This window comes from Uloborus diversus, chromosome 1, assembly GCF_026930045.1.
Source record: "Uloborus diversus isolate 005 chromosome 1, Udiv.v.3.1, whole genome shotgun sequence".
Classification (NCBI taxonomy): domain Eukaryota; kingdom Metazoa; phylum Arthropoda; class Arachnida; order Araneae; family Uloboridae; genus Uloborus; species Uloborus diversus.
Window position 1 is genome coordinate 230763729 of NC_072731.1, and position 19873 is coordinate 230783601.

Genomic DNA, 19873 nt, shown 5'->3' on the forward strand with positions numbered 1-19873 from the left:
ACCAGTAGTGGCTGCCATTGGACTCACTAGGATTGGGAAATTAACAGACAAAATAACTTGTCCTGCACTATAGCGCATTCAGGAAGAAGTAATAGCAGAAGCAAACAAAGAGGGCCGCCAAAATTTGCCGCTTTCATGAATTACGCATTGAATTGGCAATTCTGTGAATGAATTATCTGATTGGCGCTGTTTTTAATCATCTCAAGTGACCACTTTGGGCCAAGTGACACTTTGCTTTGTATATTGCCACTATAATTTCTCGCTAAATGCACTTTAGGTTGTTCTGAAAATTTTACAATAAGCATTTCATTTAAATTTCATGTAGAACTAATTTTTTTAAAGTTTTTTCAGAGGTTCAACTGTTACTGAACACATAGGGAACAGACACATAGGTAAAGCAAGACCATTCAGTTCAACTGTTTACTGAATGGTCTTGCTTCCCTATGAAACTGGTTTTTCATTGTAAATCTAGCTAATACTATATCTATAGGTGTTAGGAGCAGTAAAGAGTTCATAATAGCTTTTAAAAATGAATCATTGTAACATAATCCTTTCCAGTTGTGTTATATTAAATGTACATAAGTTATAAAGGTAAATTCAGTAGTTAATATATTTCAACTTTTCAAAAACTGTATTATAAGTTCATTTTTAACCCTGTTTTTCCAAAAAACAATTTAGGCAGAGGATTGACCTTTTAGTTTAAATCATATATCTCATTATTTGTCCTTGATGCATTTCTTTTGTGTGCAAAAAGTATTTTAAAAAATAGTGGCAGATTTATGTGCTTAAGTTCTTGGAAAAACTCCGTAAAAAGAATTTTACTGCAAACAACACTGTCATTGCAGATAAAGGAACCACAGTTTCATTGTACTAGACTTTCAATGACAGCCGTTTAGTTCAAAAGTTACCACAATGTCAATGCAGGAGAAATAATCAGTAACCTTACTCCTGCTACAATAAATATGTATTAAGGAGTCGGATGGTAGATGCTACAAAAAAAAAACATATTTCCTCCAGATCTCAATCACTATTTTCTTTCCTCGGAGAAAATATTTCTATTAACTTTGAGGAGGCTCCATTGTAGCCTTGAATTCGTTATATGCTGCATTTTCTGGATAATTTAGGCTTTTTTCATTTTGATCAACTTCTAAAACATGTATACAATTCTCACATTTGCAAAACTTCAATCTAACATTGGTTGACTTATAAACTTATGTTTTTATTTTGCAATATTATAAGAACAAAAAATGCTTTTCATTCCGAACATATTTAGTGCCAAACAGGCCAGTCATTTGATGTTCTTTTCCTATAAAATAAAATTAGTACATACCCTTTTAGTAATAGTTAAAGCATTAAAAAAATTAAAAATAGTTTTAAAAAAATTTTAATGGATTTTTTTTCAATTTTCATGCTCTAAATTTTTTTCTATTTGTGGAACCACCTACTATTTGCACCAGTTCTTCTACTTTGTGAAAGTTTGTTTTTAAAGGCATACATTAAATGTTACATTTCTTAAAAGTTGTTTGTTTTCTTGTAAAAAATATAATTGAGCAAAGGTCAACTGCTTCTCAGTTTTACAAAACTGCTCTTCAATATCAGAACTTGAGGAGCAGTAAAATTAAATACTTATTTCCCATACTGTGTATCGATTCCGTGAAGCCTGAACTGAATTAATTTTATTGTTATACGTAATTCACTGCATAGGAAGGAACTTGCCTAAACCTCATTGCATTTTGAAGATTTTTTTTTTTTTTTTTTTTGAAAGAAAATTGGTTACAGAAGGAAAAATAAAATAAACCTTTACAGGTAAGATTTTTCTTTTGTAGATATGTCATCAGTGTCAAAAGCAAAAGTTTCAAAAAGTGAAAACAGTGATCAATGTTTAAAAATTGTGACTAATTTCGTCAATTCTGAAAAAAGCAACTTTTACTAAGATATGTTTTGCTTTGAATTGAAGGAAAAACTCCATGATTTCTTTTCAAATGTTTTCAGGAGAAGTAGACGAGCTGTCAATGAAATAGAATGTCCAGGTGTTTTTAAAGAGGACATGATTGCTAACATTTTGAGAAAGGCTTAAAATAATTAATTCCTGGGTAGTAGTGGCTGCAATGTTTCCCGATTTTTGTTTAATTATTTTAAAGCATTGGAAATCCTCCATTTCTCTGAATGCTATCCATAACCATTCTCCTTATCAGTGATTTTAGACAAAAATTAGTTTCTGATTTTAACAAACCAAAAATAAAACCTGATGTATGTTACTGCAAATTTTTAAGATTGGTGTTGTTGGAATTTTCAAATGGGTGTGGCAAAAGAACAGCTTAATAGTCTGTTAAAGAAGGTAGATGCAAGAATGAAATAATGGAAAATATAAAAGTAATGATATCCAAAAGATGGAATTACAAATATGGGTGAGTTTTACAAAATCAGTTATTATTAGATATTGTAAAGAAAAAAAAAGGGGGCTTGGGGTGCAAAGAACAGATAAAATGTATAAAAGTTGGGAACCCCTATAAAATAAAACTTTACGAAAAACAATCAACTAAAATGAACAAAACAGAGGATGTTATTTTAAAATTTCATTAAAATTGTTTAAATATAATAACATGAAAACAATGCTTAAAAGTTTTCAAAGACAAAATGTTTAAAAACCAACACAAGTTACCATACAACTGCTTTGAAAGAAATCAAAAACACAGTAGGAAAATAGAAGACATTCGGTTAATTCCTTTCTATCAACTGAAATGTAGTCATTTTTATTAAATTTAATGTGTGAACTGTTAACATAAATTGAAGATGCCAGTTCCATTCATGAGATTCTGATCAGCGTTTGTTGTTATTGAAGGGAATTGTTCGAACAGGAGCCTTGAAGTTAGCACTAGCTTGTTGCTGTAGTTGATATGCCAAAGGGTGAATTTTGAAGCCATAAAGCCTGAAAAAGGAAAATATTAGTTCTCAAGCATAACCAAGACCATAAAATCACATTTTCTGCTATTTAATCCAGACAATCTAATGTAGAGAATTTTAGGGGTGGATATTGTTTAATGGTGTGAAAAATAAAAATGTTTTTGAAGCAAATGTATTTGAAAAAAATCCTTACTATCAGAGATATTACAGAAACAAAATGTTTCATTAAAAAGCAAAACAAATGAAGAATGGATTCGAGTAGTAGATTTAAAACTTATTCTCTGATTGCTAATTTATATAACGTACATAAACACTCTTTGGGAGCCCAAATTGCAGAACATTTATCAATTTAAAAATAGAAGCAGGGTATATAAAATGTATTGCCATGGATGATTCGATATATTTATGGGCACAATTATCACAAAATAAATAAATAAATAAACAAAGGGAAAATCAGGTGGTAGCTAACTCAAGTAACATTTTCCAAAGCTCGACCTCCCCCCTTGTGTTAAGAGTCTTATATGCATTAGAAATCTTCTCACAATGAAATTATTTAGTGTCAATATGAATTAAAAACTTTTCACAGTTAAAGTTACCTTGGAAGGAACCTCTAAACATAACATTTTCGTGTTTTAAAAAAAGAAAAAAATTGTAATAAAATTTGTACCATCAAAAAGAGGAGAAAAATACCTTGGCACAAATTGATTTGTTGGCCTCTTTGGTCTATAATCAGGATGAACCATATATAGCATATGAGGAAATCCAGTACCAAAATAAGCACCATCTGTTTGATTATGGCGAGATGATTTGGGATTATAGACATCAGTACACTTTGGACAGTACAATTTGACCATTGATTCACCTGGTACATCAGATAAGCCTGAAAAAAATGTTTGATTTCACAATTACATTCATATAAAGTCAAGAAACAAAGTTAGAAGCTAATCCTTGGTTAACTATTACTAAAATGAATGATACATAACTACATGTCAAAACATTGCAATAAAGTTACATAATAATAGTCAAATCTTGATACATTATCAAAGTTTGGATTTCGTAAAAGTGATCTTATACCTGACTCATAGGCATTAGTCAAGTTAACAAGCATGCATATCAATAAAATAAAGATGTTCAAAAATCCCAGGTTAATAGGTTATAATTTGGAAATTGAGCAGAACCAATCAGAACTAATTAAATCAATAAGAAATTAAGGTTACTTATTAAAAACTTTCATTTGAAATAAAGTTGCGAACAAATATGCTCAAGCAAATTAATGATGCACAACTTACATCAGTTATTATTAATATCATGCATCACTTATTTTAAATAATCCACAATACAAGATTGCACTAGTTTGGGTTAGTTTCTTACACATATTCCAAGTTTTGTAACTTTTAAACATTTTTTTAGCCCCTCATGAGTTAGTGGAGTGGGGAGAGAACTTTTAACGATGTTAGGGAGGGAGCAAAATATCCATCTCACTCACTCCAAGAAAGTGAAAAATGTTAAATCTAAGTAATTTAACTAAATATGTATATATGAAGACAAAACAGTATTAACTGTAAGCAGTACCTATTGGAAGCATTGGTTGATTCTCGCAATACACACGTGGACATGCACTAAAGTCTCCATTTTGGTGTTTTTCAATCTGAAAGGAAAAACAAAAGAAACTAATATTAAAAATATATCATGCCTCTCTTAAAGTAATACATTGCACATAATGGAACAAATTACTCCAGCAAATACTCTATCAAATGTTTTATAAAGATTGTTAGAAGCAAAAGGGGGAAGAGGTAAAATTCTTCAACAAAAATTAAGTCTAATTTAAATGAACAACTAAATGCTAAGTTTTCTTTTTACTAAACATTTCTAACATATGTAGTTAAAAGTAATATTTAGTGTTATTGGGGTTTTTTTATATAAAAAGCTTTGCCATTTCCTGCCTTAATGTGTAATTTTTTTTTAATTGCTTAGTAATGTATTTAAAATAGCCACCAAATCTCACCATTTGTGCAATTCCACGATTGGTTAAAATGTACCGAGCATGTATTAAGCCATATAACATTTCAGCTGCTTGTTCAATTAAATCACTCTGGTTAGGATTATCTTCCAATTCATCATCTATGAATTATAACATAAAAAACACATGTATCATCTTTAAAAAATTTTACTTTCAACAAAATCACATTAAATTTTTATAAACTCCATTATTTAACTTATAAGAAAAAAGGATACACAGAATAGCAGTTGATGCAGAGCAAAAGACTTAATGCAAATAAAAATTAAAAATATATAAGAATTGAACAGAAAACATACCAGGCTCTAAATCTAATATCATATCTAGAGCTTGACGATAATGAGGAACTTGTTCACTTAGTCCTGTAAGGTTAAATTTATCTTGAATGTAATCTTCGTCAACCTAGAAAAGCAATCAAAATTTTTAGAAGCTTTTTTCTATCTACAGTCAATTTACGATAACTCGAAGTTTTTATCAAGTTCCGCCCCCTTTGTATTTTAATTCCATGCTATAATTATTCTCTACATCTCGAAGTTAACTTCCTTTAGCTCGAAGTTTTTTTTTTCAAAGATCACTCTAAATTTATTTTGAAAGAATGGGAAAAAAGGGGGGGGGGGGGGGGAGAAAGAAACAAGTGACTATAAGAGAAAAATTCATTCACCTTCACTTGCAATTACTGCACATTAGACCTCTAAAGCAAGGAGAACACCTGTTAAAGCCAATGTGCGATAAAGGAGTTACACGTGCGGAAAAGAATATAGCTTGTTTTCTTTTGTTGTACTGTACTGTTTACAATTAGACATGTTGCTGGACTACGAATCTGCTTTTTAACTGTTAAGTTGTCAACTCAACTCATTGTACCTTTATTCAAATCTGACTAAGTCATGATGCATTCCCCTTTATTCTTTAGTTTAATCATTTGCTGATGAGTTCCAAAGAGAGAGAAATATTTGTCTTTACTATTAAAGATGTCTAAGCAAAGGAAAAAACCTTAGATTTAGAAAGCAAACTAAATCTTATTTGTGACACTGAAAAGAATCCAACAATCAAAAAGAAAGATTTTTCAAAAGCGGAATGAATCCATGAATCCGAATTTGAAACGAATGTTGCGCACCTTTCCCGAAGTAGAACCAGCTCTATTCAAGTGGTTCCAGCAGTATCGAAATCAAGACCATGGCATTCCTATAAGTGGGTCTTCGCTGCATTAGAAAGCAATGAATTTTGCTATATTGCTGAACATAAACAATTCCACGCCAGTGCTGGATGGCTGGAGAAGTTTAAGACCAGACACAACTTCGTCTTCAGAACTCTTCAAGGAGAAACTACATATTGGGCAAAAAAGCTTTAAGTTCCGTAGTTTTGTCTGTTATACGTACATATTGATTAAAATATTTGCTGGTTTTTAATATTAAAATCTCGAAAACCTAAACTAGCGGTAAGTCGAAGTTTTTTGTCTGTCCCTTTAGATTCGAGTTATCTTGAATTGACTCTAATTTGTTTCATTACTTACTTATACAATTAATACAAAAATCCTATATAATATTTAATTTAAAAGGCTTGGATTTACATTGAATTTAAGGTTGTTTACCAATTTAATTAAAATCATTAAAACACTATATTGAATGCAAAGATAAACATTCTGTTTTTAATAAATTAAATGTTATGTTCTAACCAGAAATTTTCACATTAGATAGAGGCACAATGTATTAAAATAATAATAATAATAACCAACACACCCTGCCTTTACATTTGCAATTTACAATGCTTTATTATATATATATATATATATATATATATATATATATATATATATATATATATATATATATATATATATATATATATATATATATATATTAGGGTGGTCCTTATTTTCGAAAGTTCATATTTTTTCAAAATTATTTGTAATTTTGTTCAGTTACACCAAAACATTAAAAATACAAAATTTCAGCTCAATCCGATAATATTAACACGTGCCGCATTGGCCTTGAAGTTTCATGCATCTGACTGTCTAACATGCTACGACGAGTCGGCGCCAAGTGCGTTCGAATTCGCTACAAGCGCGACTACAAGTCTCGACAAGTCAATTTTGTTTTTACATATTATTTGTTCAATGCTACATTCGTTTTAGTTTCGTACTTGAAGTGCATAAGAAAAGACGTGCTATATAAGTAATTGATAAAAGTGCTGAAATGTCCACTTTGCGGAACAATATTTATCTAGTTGGAGTGATGAAAAATCAAATCTGCGGTAGTAAATTACCATGTAAACGAGATGTTTTGAGTGTACTTTTTTATAACATGAGAGTGGTAAATTTAAATCTTAATGACAGCAGTGCTTTAGTTATTGATGAAGTGGTCGTTTTTTGGAAAAAAGCAAGAATCCCAGTTCAAAACCGTTCAAACTGTATTTCGAAATTAAAATCTTTGTACGATAATGTCAGAAATTTAGAAAAATCTAAAAATAGAGATACTGAACGGCAGAGAGAAAAAGAAAATGATTTTAAAGAAGCTTTAGACAACCTTTTCGATATTGCCACCTTAAATGCGTTAAATGAGATTAAAATCGCCGAAGATAGAGAATTTTTAATTAAGCAAAGGGAGAAAGGTAGAGTAGGTTGTATGTTGGGAGTAGATATCAAATTATTACGTAAGGAAAAGCGGAAAGAAGAACGCACAGCTGCAGAGTTGAAAAGAAAAGAAGATTTGTTGGAAAATTCTAGTTGTTCGATTGGACATTTTGAAATGGAAGATAAAGAACACGAAGATTCACAGAAAAAAGTGATAAATCAAGACAACAGTGAAGATGACATATATTTCATATCGGAATCTCAACAGGGTCCATCTTCAAACAAGAGAGGACGAAAGACGTTAATGACACCTCGCCTGGCCGCTGCCTTGGACAAATGTAAAGTGAGTGACAGGGATGCAATGCATATTATTTCTGCCGTCCTAGAAGCTCTTAATATAGATATCACCGAGTTTGTTCTCAATAGATCGTCTATCAAAAGAAATAGAGAGATTTTGCGGAAAATAAAATATTCATCAATAAAATCGGTAGGAAATGATGCAAATTTTATTGAAGTGCATTGGGATTCCAAATTATTGCCTGATATCACAAAAAATGAGAAAATTGATCGGCTTCCTGTGATCGCGGTTGGTTTAGATTTTGAACAATTATTAGGAGTACCTGGAATTGCATCATCAGGAGGATCGGAAGTTTGCTCTGCTGTGTTCCATATCACTGATGAATGGAATTTAACCGAAAAAATTCAAGCCTTTTGTTTTGATACTACAGCATCAAACACTGGACGTATAAAAGGAGCTGCAGTTCTGCTTCAACAAAGGTTAGGGCGAGATATTTTGTGGCTTCCATGCCGACACCATATATTTGAGGTCGTTTTGGCTGGTGTATTCACGAGGACAAAAGCAATTGTAACATCCGGCCCTGAAATTGCTCAATTCAAAGCACTTAAAGAAAACTGGAAGAATATTGATAAAATGAAATTTTTAGATTATACCAGCGATGAAGCCGTTTATAATGCACTGAAAGATGTAGCGCCCGAAATTATTTATTTTGTGAAACAGAAACTTGCAGAAGAGCAACCACGTGATGACTACAAAGAGTTTTTGCAATTGACGCTCATTTTTTTGGGAGATAAAACAAATGTGAGTTTTAGGGCCCCCGGTGCATATCATTTAGCGAGATGGATGTCTAAAGCGATTTATTGTTTAAAACTTTTTTTATTTCGCGATCAAATGAAAATGAGAAAGGATAATTCCAAACTGAATGCAGAAATTTGCGTTTTCGTTGTATACTGTTATGTAGAGGCCTGGTTTTCAGCAACGAATACTACAGGAGCTCCCCTAAATGATATATATTTTTTGAGAAAATTGGTTAAATTTAAAAATATTAATGAAAACATTGCAACCATTGCAATAACAAAATTTTTAAACCATTTATGGTATCTAAGTGAAGAGTGTGCTGCCATGGCAATATTTGACGATAGAATTGAGAGAGTTGAAAAAATTAGAATGGCTCAAAAAATTATGGAATGTGCAAGTAAAAACATAGAAACTGTGAATGAAAAAGAAGAAGAAAATGAAGAGACAGAAGTCATTGAGAAAAAACTATCGTTGCAAATCCGAGATGTCCAAAATTTTGTTCAAAAAGATCTACCAACTGAATTATTGTCCGCCAATTCACTTCAGTTATTTAAACGATTCGGTATTTGTGTTGAATTTCTTTAGGACGATCCGCTGAATTGGGAAAACAGAGAGGATTATCGCACAGGAAAAAATATCATTTCAACCTTAAAATGTACAAATGATATTGCAGAAAGAGGAGTCAAGTTGATTGAGGATTACAATGAAAAAATGACGAAAAATGAACATCAAAAACAATTTTTGATACAGGTATGTATAAACAAATTTAATTTTTTGTTATTTTTTTCTTGAACACATTATATAGGCTAGGTTTAGAAAACACATTCAATATTATTTTTTTTTTATTCAGGTTGTTCAGGAGTACCGGAGAGAGTTCCCAGTCGCCACAAAAGGAGGCTTACTTAAATCCAAAATATGTATCTGAAGTGGATGTATCATTTCAATAAATAAAAAATATAGTATTAGGATAAACTATATCTTTATTTTACGTTTTCATTTTAATTAGTATGTTTTTATACTAAAATTTAAAAAAAAATGCGTAATTTTATGTTTACAGTCGAGCGTACATTGTCGTTCTTATAGGTAATAACTGCCTTACATTGAATCTCACAACTTCAGCGTCGATGCGGCACGTGTTAATATTAACCGATTGAGCTGAAATTTGTTATATTTTCATGTCTTATATAAAGGTACATTCTGGCAAATAATTTCTAAAAAATTCGAAAAAAAATTTTTTTCCTTATAAATAAGGACCACCCTAATATATATATATATATATATTATTTTTTTTCCCACAAATGTGGAGACAATTATGCACTGTGTTTTCAGAACCTCAAAGCATGATTAATTTGATCTCATTTCACATCTTTCACTATCTAATGCTTCTTTGAGTGGGTTATCCTACTATTACTCAAAAAAAAAAAAAAAAAAACTCATGTTTCTGACACCACTTTTGCTGATTCTCACACAAAAAGACGCCATGAAATGAATGGGGGAAAACAAATATGACCATTATTTTCCCCCATACAACCCTTTACTTTTTGGCTAGACTTATTTGAGGTTTTTAACATTTCATAAGCATTATTTTGATCTGGAGGAGAAAAGCACATCATAATTACCATTAATACTCTTCTGAGAGGTTGAGATAGGTAAAAAGTTCAAACACATGAACAATTTTAGCAAGAAGCGATTCTAAGGGTGGAATTCTCTTTAAAATATTTTTAAAAAATCATCAAAAACTATCCTTTTTTGTGGAGGCTTGATTTACATTTTTTTTCATTTATTGTTCAGAGTAAAATCGGAGTATCATGAAGAATTGTAGCAAGGGGGGATACTTAGGGTGGTATTTTCTCTTGAAATATTAAAAAAAGTATCAAAAACTCGTTTTTGTAGGGGTTTGCTTTACAATATTTTCATTTATTGTTCAGAATAAAACCAGAGTATCAGAGTCGCTCCTGAGAGCAATTGTCCGAAAAAATATTCATGTTGTAAAAAACATTTTTTTTAAATCTTAGATTTATTTTTCTCATTGCACACTTAATGAAATGAATTATGCTTATAATATAGCATTAATGTGTAGTGAAACTTTGGTAACTCGACTACCCTGATAACTCTACATTTACTTTTCTTATGGTTGGCCTAATGTTAATTTCAATTGGGAGAAAACCTTTCTAAATTGACACACCTTTGTAGGGGTGTCCCTCCTATAAGTCCACATCCAATTGCTATTCAATTTTCACTACTGTATTATTTCATGGTTAGAGTTATCAGGGTAGCTTAAAATAAAACAGCTTAAAATTCTGAGAAAAGGTGGACCATTAAAAGATCTTAACCAGTTACTGGTGAGTTCTATCTTTCTTAATTTACTAGAAAATCACTCGTCAAGGTATCACGAGTGAAAATTGTTTCTACATTTGAACGAAGCCATTGCCTGTTTGGTGATATTTTGATACTTGAAATTGTAACCCTAACTCCAGTGGATGAACCCTAAACTCCAGTAGGTAGCGTTCATTGTTGACCATTTTTTTGTTTCTGTATTTTGCTGAAATGACCCAGTCTTACCAGTAACACAGTTAAGTTCCCGGATCGAGTTCAGCCTTGTCACGATAAAGCCTTTCCCTGCATGTTAAACATTACCAAATTATCATGCCGTGGCGAGAGTTTCATTGTTGAATCACACTGGTTACTCGATCATCGGCTATTATTTATATACGGATTACTACTACATTTTATATGCAGAGTTAAACTTTATTTTAAAAATAACTTTGTATGTAAGAAATTAGAATTTTAAAATTATAAATGACAAATGCTATCAAACCAAATTTATCAAACGTAATAAGAAAAACTAAAATTTTTGTCCAAGTTTCTAGAAAGGCAACAAAACTGAAAAAAAAAAAAATCTTTGAATTTGTGTAACTCGCCATATTTTTTTACATTCGGCAAGTCAAACTTCGATGAGATGAAAACTACGATAAGACGAAGTAAATCTTTATTCCATCTAACTGAAAGGAGAATTAATGTTATTTATTTCCAATAAGCCGAATTTTGACGAGTCTAAAATTTTTTAATAAGCTGAATTTTATTTCATGACTGTCGTCAGATTTTTCTTGCCAACCTAACTCCATAAGTCGAAATCGTTGTTTTCCCCACAAAATGAGTGGAGTTTTTACTGAAGAAAAAAATCATTCTTTATTTATGTATTTTATAGCAGTTGATGACGGAATATTAATTAGAATATTCTACTACTGTGATCGTGCATAATAAAAAATAGAGAAAATGATTCTGGTGATGCCAGTTCTAAAATTACCTATTCAAGATACAAGAAAGGACAGCAGATCGTGTAGCGCGTTTTTATAGAATCCCATCCCCGGATAATTCCAAAGCCTCCTTAGAGGCATCAAAACTATCCAAGGACTATTTAATGAAAGAAAACATTTCTGCTCAGAAGCAATGTTTCAAAAAAATATTTTTTTTTTCTAGGGTATAAAAACTGTTACATTATATGATAAAAATATATATTTTAAACTTATGAATAATATATATATACATAAAAATGCAATTTGCTTTCAAACCTAACTCTTGCATTGTACGTAATTATATTACACGTTAATTATTTCAAGTAAAAATGTAATCTCCATGATACATTATTCCATTCATTTTCTCTCTTAATATAAAGAGTTTGAGTAGTTGTACAACCCAAATTAAAAATGATAGAATAGCTTAACTGTTTGAAAAAAACTTGTCCCCGAGTCAGAAAAATGAACGCATACAAATTAAAAAGAATAAAACATGTTATTCAGGAACGGGTAAATCAATTTTAACAACTTAGCAGATATTATTTTAATAACTAATGGATCATTAACACATTGTAATATTTACTTGATTTTTTATGTAGGTCAAAAAATTTAGAACTATCCATCCCGGTAGCAGAAACTGCGAGACGCGCGTCGCAGATTTTTCGAAGGCCTGCAGATAATTTTACCAAAGAACAATAAAAAAAAAAAAGAACTAAAAAAAAAAATAAATAAATAAAAGAAAAAAAAAATCAACTTGGCAAAGATTGTTTGGAGATCGCTTTTTGAGCGATGGATGCTTCAGCATTTCAGCTAGAAACATAGTCGCCATATTTGGTCATTCACAAAATCAAAGTAGAAAAGTGCAAAGATTTTCAAAAACAAAGATGAATTGGATGCTTTATTCTTCTGCCAAGAAATGAAAATACCTTAAAATGTGCTGCAAATCATTTTTTTTTAAATAATTTTCTTGAGAAATAAAAAATTTCATGTGAAATTTTCACCTTATCCTCATTTTTTTGGACGCAAAAGCGCTAAAACTGTTCAATTAAAATTTAGTTTCATGAGGATTTTTATTTTTAAAATATTTTTTTGCAACAAATTCAGAAATTTATATCTTTTTAGCGTAGTCGCCATGTTTGGTCATTCCCGAGATGCTGGTACGCAAGACTCATGAAGTGCCTACGTTTTCAAAAACGGAATAGGATGTTTATTGCAATGCAAACTGTTGAAAATTATGCAAAATGTGCCATTTTTTCGGATAATTCTTTATTATTGTCGTTAAAAATGCAAAATTTTATCTTCAGAATATTATCTTATCTTTATTGCTTTAGAGGCTAATGTGCTAAAAACTGACTATTTCACCTAAATTGTAGTTTTTTAAGGATTTTGAGTTTATTACTACTTTTACATAACAAATTCAAATATCTATTTATAACCATGAATTTTTCGCTTAGACGCCATGTTTGGCAATTCGCAAGATGGAAATAAACGATACTCTATTACTTACCCAAGTTTCCAAAAACAGAATTGGATGTTTACCTCAACACTAACTATTGAAGATAACATAAAATGTTCAATAAATCATTTTTTTTTTCTTTTTATAAAATATTTTTTTGAAAAATGCGAATTATTATCTGCACAGTTGTATTTGATCCTCAATGATATACTTTGCTATATTTTCTCATTCATATGCTTTGCTATAAGCTAAATATTTCATCTAAAGTGCAGTTTCCTGCCAACTTCTCATTTAATAACTTAAAAAATTTAAAAACCTATTTCAACGCAAATTTTCCACATTAAAATCAATATGTCTCGAATAATCGTTTTTCATAGTGTGTAGAGTTCTATTTATTTTTATGAAAGTAGTGAAGGCTGCAGCCTCCCCCCCCCCCCCTTTTAATGCTTTAAAACTCAGCGACAGTGGTGGCCACTAAGTTTTTCGGGTCTAGTGGCCACTGGCCAGTTGGAAAATTGTCTAAGTCTTGACCTTCACAAAGGACTTGTGCATCAAGTCCTTTGGGACATGAGAGACATTAAGGACATGAAAACTTAAAATAAAATTAATAAAAATGCTGCAGATTATTTTCAACTACCGAAAATAGTGTCGCAGACTGGCTAGAAAGTTTCTGCTACTGGGCTATCCATTCATTCAATGTGAATTTTAAAAAAGTAGCGAAAATACTTGCATACCTGTTAACAAATGGTTTGTCACAAGCATGAAGCTTGACGCCCGGATAATTTTATGCTCTTTTAAAAGCCTCTTATCGCTCAAAGTGGATGGTCAAGGTGATAAATATGGGAAAAACAAAGTTGCATACTTTATCATTGCTTAATGTTAGAAAAAAACAATCCAACTCAATTCAAATGAATGTTTTACAATCTACGGTATGCAAGATTTTAAAAGACTGACCAACTAAAGATAGAACTGACCAACTACAGAGGAATTGAAGCGAATGAGGTAGAAAAATTGTAACAACTGGCAGAGATGAACCCAAATTACAGTGAACCGTTCAAAATAATAGTTGAAAAATGTTTCTGACGTCCATAAATGATGGAAAGAATCTACAGTTATTGTATCCATGCCAACTACATTTCGAGTTTTACATAAACTGCAGTTGCCAATAGTGGATCTACGAACTAAGACCAAAGATAAACATGAAGCAGAAATGTTCATGACACTCCTGAAGCAAAGAGAAGCTCATTCAGGGGTAACAAGGTTGGAAAAGTATTATATTCCGTGATGAATCTTTTTTTTTTTAAATATCTGTGAACAAAAAAGGTGTTCGGGTTTGGCGTTTAAAAAGTAAAACCTATGAGAAACCTTGTGTAAGATGTTCTCTCAAATTTGAGACATCCTTTATGTTGTGTGGGTGCATGAGGGGCTGCTGGAATTGGGCGATTGTATTTATCTTAAAATAAAACACTGTGTGACTTCCACTGTTTATCAATAATACTGCATGATACTTCATCTGAGGCACAGCAGTGACACATTTTATCTTTCAGCAAGATTCTACTCTGCGTCACATCTCTAAATCAACTCGTAGATTTTAAACAGAAAGAAGAATTATGGTATTAAAACTGGTCAAGTAACTCTACCGATCTCAATACGATAAAAAATTTGTGGTGATGTCAAATCGACCGGCGGCTCTAGACCAAGTGCCCTCCAACAAAATTTAACTAGTTGCCTCATTGAAGAGGGTATGAAACTATGTCAGAAGCGGTGAATGTAAATAGGTGGTAGAATCCGTGTGTGAAGGAGTTAGAGAATTGAATACAGCAAAAAATGAAGCATTCAAGTATTAATATTGTGTTTTTTTTAATCTTTTCTCCCCTTTAATTTGAATATTTTAATTTTTTGACTCAATTCAAACTCTCATCACTACAAACTTTTGGATTATTCTGTCTAAGATTATTTTTAATTAAGTATATTTGAAAAGAAATGTACACTTTAAGGTCTAAGAAAAGTGACATGTTCATTTAAATACCTAATTTGCACTTACATTTGGTTAGAATAAACTTTTTTCCAAAAAAAAAAAAAATGAAAAGCATTATATTATTTTAAATTTGGGTTGTATTTTTTTATTTTTCTAGTTTTTTTTCAATGAGCCGAATTTTCGATAACTCAATTTTTTCGTTTTCCCTGCAACTTTGACTTATTGAAGTTTCACTATATTTGGACAATGCGATTTGGGCACATGTTAATCTTTTTTGAGGTAAAACTCTGACTACTTTAACATTAAAAAGACTTTTAAGGAATATAGGGCTCAGGCACTTTTTTCATTTTAAGTCCTGGATAAAATGAGTGGATGTATTTACCCATCAAAGTTTAACTTTTGGAAGTGAGTATAGTATATATAAACAAGTTTAATGCAATACATGAATCAATATACTTACTTCACAAAAAAATTCATTTCCCCTCAATCCACAAAACCAAGAGATCCATGACACTTCCTCAGAAGAACTCATTTCTTCACTCCCCGGGGAATCAATTTTTGCTGAATTATTGAAAAAAATACAATTAGAATTTGTAGAAAATATTAAACTAGTTTTTATTATAAATAAGACGAATAACAAGCAAAATTCAGTTCTTGGAAACAAATGTTAGATTTCTTTTTCTTTTTAAAATATTTTATTAAACTTTTCACTCAACTCTTGTATCACTGAAAAAAAAAAATGTATCAATCAATTTCACTGCAGTTTATACTTAAAACAGCCAGAAATTCATGCTTTTGGATGTTGATCCAACCAGGGCACATGCCACTTAATATTTTCATGGGAGGGGTGCAGGATCTGTCCATTATGAAAAACAAATATGCCAATTTTTTGGATGTATATCTTCTTGTTTTGCACAATGAAAAATTCAAATGCAATAAAATATCACTGATTTGTTTTTGTCAAAAAATATATTTATTAAATATGTATAAAATACTTAATCAGGGTTCACATTTGAACACAGGATTGTACAATTTCTGCAATATTTTTCTCAAATCCCACTCAAAAAAAATCCATTTGCACGCTGTTCCTATAAATTCCACTCAACATTTTGTCAAGCTCAAGATAAAAAATCCCACCTTGGAATTTTACTTCGTGTGAACCCTGTTAATTAAATTAAAAAATCTTTCAAACATAATTTGTAAGCTACCTAACGTCTACAAATTAAATTCTCAAAATTTGTTACATAAAACTCCACAAGCTGCCAGTAATATGGAAGAAAACTTAACTTGCAACCCCGTTAAATTCAAAACATTCTCAATTATTCGCTTCCTAAACACTGGTCCTATTAAGACTTTTGTGTATGTTTATTTTTCTCTCTCTTTGTGTGTGTGGGGGGGGGGGGGATCTATCATTTGTAATAAACTTCTTTTAAGATATAAAATGTGATGGTGACTATAAAAAATAAATTAGCCTAGGAAACATAATTCTTTACCAGCCAAAATTGGTGAATCTGAAACGGCAAAGGATACACTTTAGTCTGACAGCAAGTGGATGGAAAATACAGTTTTTTTTCCACCACTCCCTCTCTCATGCAATTTTTTCCGAGCATCGGGTATGAATCATTTGAATGTACCTTTATATCAGAGACTTATCATTTCTTTAAAAAAAACTTTAATTATTACAATAGTGTTTTGAGATTAAACTGGCAACAAAGCTTTTTACAACTATGCAGTAAGGTTTTTGAGCGACTCCAAAAGGAATGGAAAAAAGTGTCACCAATATGAAAACTAATAATTTAAACAATAAACGGAGTTTGGACATTTTTCGCAAGTGGTTACTGCTTGAATAAAAGATGTATGCAAAACTGTTAAATGAAAGTTGATTACAAAAAGCCCTTGGTTACTAAAATAATTGAATACAAGCTCGTACACTACAAGCTCATAGCTACATATGTAAATTATTAGCTATAAAACCTTTTAGAGCAGAAATGTAAATTCAAACGCTAAGTACATTACAGGTAGGAAGAGTAAAAATATATCACACCTGTTTTGAGGAAACAATATTTTAAAGGAATGATCGTCAGTCTCCTTAATGCACCAAACCAAAGGTACTCTTTTTATTTTCGAGGGATACGTCTATTTAGATATGTGGCTGCAGAGAAGTGTAGAAAGACAGGTTAACTTTTAAATGAAGAAATACACAGCATGCTTTTCACTTTAAGGGAAGACGTTTATTTTTTTATTTTCTTACCAGCGTTATGCCAAAGTTTTTTCTAAATTCCAGAAAAAACAAGCGATGAACAACAATGACTACCAAAATGAGAGATCCATCATGTATGTTGCCACCGGAGTAAAATTCAGTGTTTCGGTGACGCAAAAAGCTGCAAAAAAGGGTATTTAAAGGGGTAAAATACCAGAGGTTTAAAAAAAAAACTTTCCGTTAAGAATAAACTATGATATTTACCTGAAAATCTACTTAAATGTGAAATTTTTAAGTAGCTCCTTTAAAGGGTTTCGTTTTTCGTATAACTGTAGACCGTACAGAAAATAACAATAACGTGAAGTTTCTAGGGTGCGTTCAGAGTAACGGCACGAGGCACTCGTGACACTCGGGTCATGTCCCAAAGCGTCCAGAGTAGCAGCTCGAAGAGCCCGAATGTCCCAGGTGCTGTCCAGAGTAGTGGCCCGAGTCACTCGGGACAGAGCGCAAGCAGCCCAAGAAATTTAGCTGGGCAGATAGGTCACGTGTTTGGGACATTCGCAGAGGATGATGTTCATTGGCTGAAAATTATCCCTCTTATTTATCAACTTTTCACACATTCGAGTTCGAAAATAGAGAAGTTTGTGATGGTTTATGCTGCGATCGTTAATTATTATTTTCGAATGAAGAAGATTTTGTCGCTCATATTTGTTTAGAAAGAAATGATGGAACTTTTGAGTGGAAAAACTCAGTGTATGCACTCATTTATTAGTATTTACGCAGCTCCATAATGAGAAAATTGACAAAATTTCTGCGACGTAATACTGACAACGTAGCTTTTCTTAAAAGCCGATAAAAAAAGTAAATGCATAGTTATGCTATCACCAAGAAAGAAGCTCTTATTTAATTCAAAATCGAAAAAGGTTTTTAAAAAAATTTTTGCTTTTCAGTTTGAAGTAGTAATTAGAATTTTTAGTACTGTTCATTTATGTTATTTTGTGTACAGTCCTTTTTTATTTTCAAGACAGCATCTTTTTTTTTATGTGAAGTAACACAACAAAGGACTACTGCATCAAACTAACCTTGTTATGGAAATATCAATTACAAAATGGGCAGCAAAAGAGTATGCTAGTATACTTTAAAATCTGCATACGCTGTTGCTGACCTTTTTTGTTCTATATGCTACTGAATGCTGTGACTGGTAGGTGAGAATAGCTCTTGTCCAATGTAATTTCAATTATGGTGTTTTAATGTGCTACTATTAAAATAAGTCTTATTTGTTTGTGAACTGTAATGACTAGGATATCTTGATATTGTTTGCTGTTTTGGTTAAAAAAACTCCATTAACGAATGAAATTACTTGTTTTTAGTTGCATGTTTTCAACTTCAAAGCCGATGGATTTCATTGGAAATTAAGAACAATTTTAAGTGCCACCTCAAACAGAGCAAGATAGAATTAAAACCAGTTGCAAACTTAAATATCTTTAAAATTTTCTGTAAAAAACCACTGTACTTCTCCCAAGTCTTATATTGTGGGCCACAGCAAGAATATCAAGTAGAAAGTGAATAGAGTTCCGCAATGAGTCCCGCATGTTATTATTAACTGGGGGAAAACTTGAAATTTGCAACCAACATTTGTTGCTTATCATAAAAGTGTAGTAACTAGTGATACATAAATTTGTTCAAATATAACAATTGTCTGTAAACTTTCAAAATTTTTCTATCAACGGCATTCGCCTGTTCCTTTATACTGTCTGGGTCTGACTCAATTATTCAAAACTCTTTTATATCAAACCTCATTTTCCTTGAGTTTTACTTAGGTATTGTTTATTACACTTTATAATTCTGATTATAGGAAAATTGACGGTTAATTAAATCAAAGAGTAAGATGAAGAGTGCCACTTGATGATTAGCCATATTCTACAAATGCTCAAATGAGAAATGCATTGAGTGCTGAAACATAAACTCAGCGGCAGATAGAAGGGGAGGGTCATGGGCCTCATGATCCCCCCTAAACCGTCCATATTGAGTTCAAACACTGAATAAAATGAAAACGATTTCAGATGTCTTTTCAATTCATTAAATATTTTTGAAATTTCTCTTTTCAGTGCTTAAATTCAGTGCTATATTAATTTGCAACTTTTATGCCAATTAGGAGCCCTATTCCTGACCGATCTTGTGCTTTTTATCGATACCCATGCATTTTTAGAACTTTTTTGTGCCCAAAACCGTAGATGCATTCTCCGTAAAATGGTAATCTGTATAAACAACTGCACAGACTACAGCAATATTCTGATGACATAAAAACTATGAGTTGATTTATAAAGGAGTTTCTGAAAAATTCTAGACAACATTTG

At 31.4% G+C, this 19873-nt stretch overlaps 1 protein-coding gene across 2 annotated transcripts; it reads right to left on the reverse strand.

Moving 5' to 3' along the window:
• Positions 1 to 2722: 2722 nt before the first annotated feature.
• LOC129225765 (casein kinase II subunit beta) lies at positions 2723 to 17693 on the reverse strand. 2 transcript variants are annotated; one of them, XM_054860274.1, is made up of 8 exons: positions 17568 to 17693; positions 17361 to 17468; positions 15777 to 15877; positions 5221 to 5323; positions 4910 to 5025; positions 4477 to 4552; positions 3595 to 3784; positions 2723 to 2929 (listed from the first exon to the last, which is right to left on the reverse strand). In XM_054860274.1, exons 3-8 carry the CDS (start codon positions 15846 to 15848, stop codon positions 2821 to 2823), a joined length of 666 nt encoding a protein of 221 aa, XP_054716249.1. In that variant the 5' UTR covers positions 15849 to 15877; positions 17361 to 17468; positions 17568 to 17693; the 3' UTR covers positions 2723 to 2820. The 2 variants fall into 2 exon arrangements, with proteins under 2 accessions (XP_054716249.1, XP_054716257.1); XM_054860282.1 differs by lacking the exon at positions 17361 to 17468 and having other exon boundaries at positions 17568 to 17661.
• Positions 17694 to 19873: the final 2180 nt, after the last annotated feature.

What these genes read in the sequence shown, in the direction of transcription:
- LOC129225765 (XM_054860274.1), bottom strand. Translation starts at nt 15,848, where the DNA reads ATGAGTTCTTCTGAGGAAGTGTCATGGATCTCTTGGTTTTGTGGATTG. An exon ending in ATCGTGGAATTGCACAAATG is followed by an intron (nt 4,553 to 4,909) that starts GTGAGATTTGGT and finishes TTTTCCTTTCAG; the next exon opens with ATTGAAAAACACCAAAATGG. An exon ending in TCAACCAATGCTTCCAATAG is followed by an intron (nt 3,785 to 4,476) that starts GTACTGCTTACA and finishes CATTTTTTTCAG; the next exon opens with GCTTATCTGATGTACCAGGT.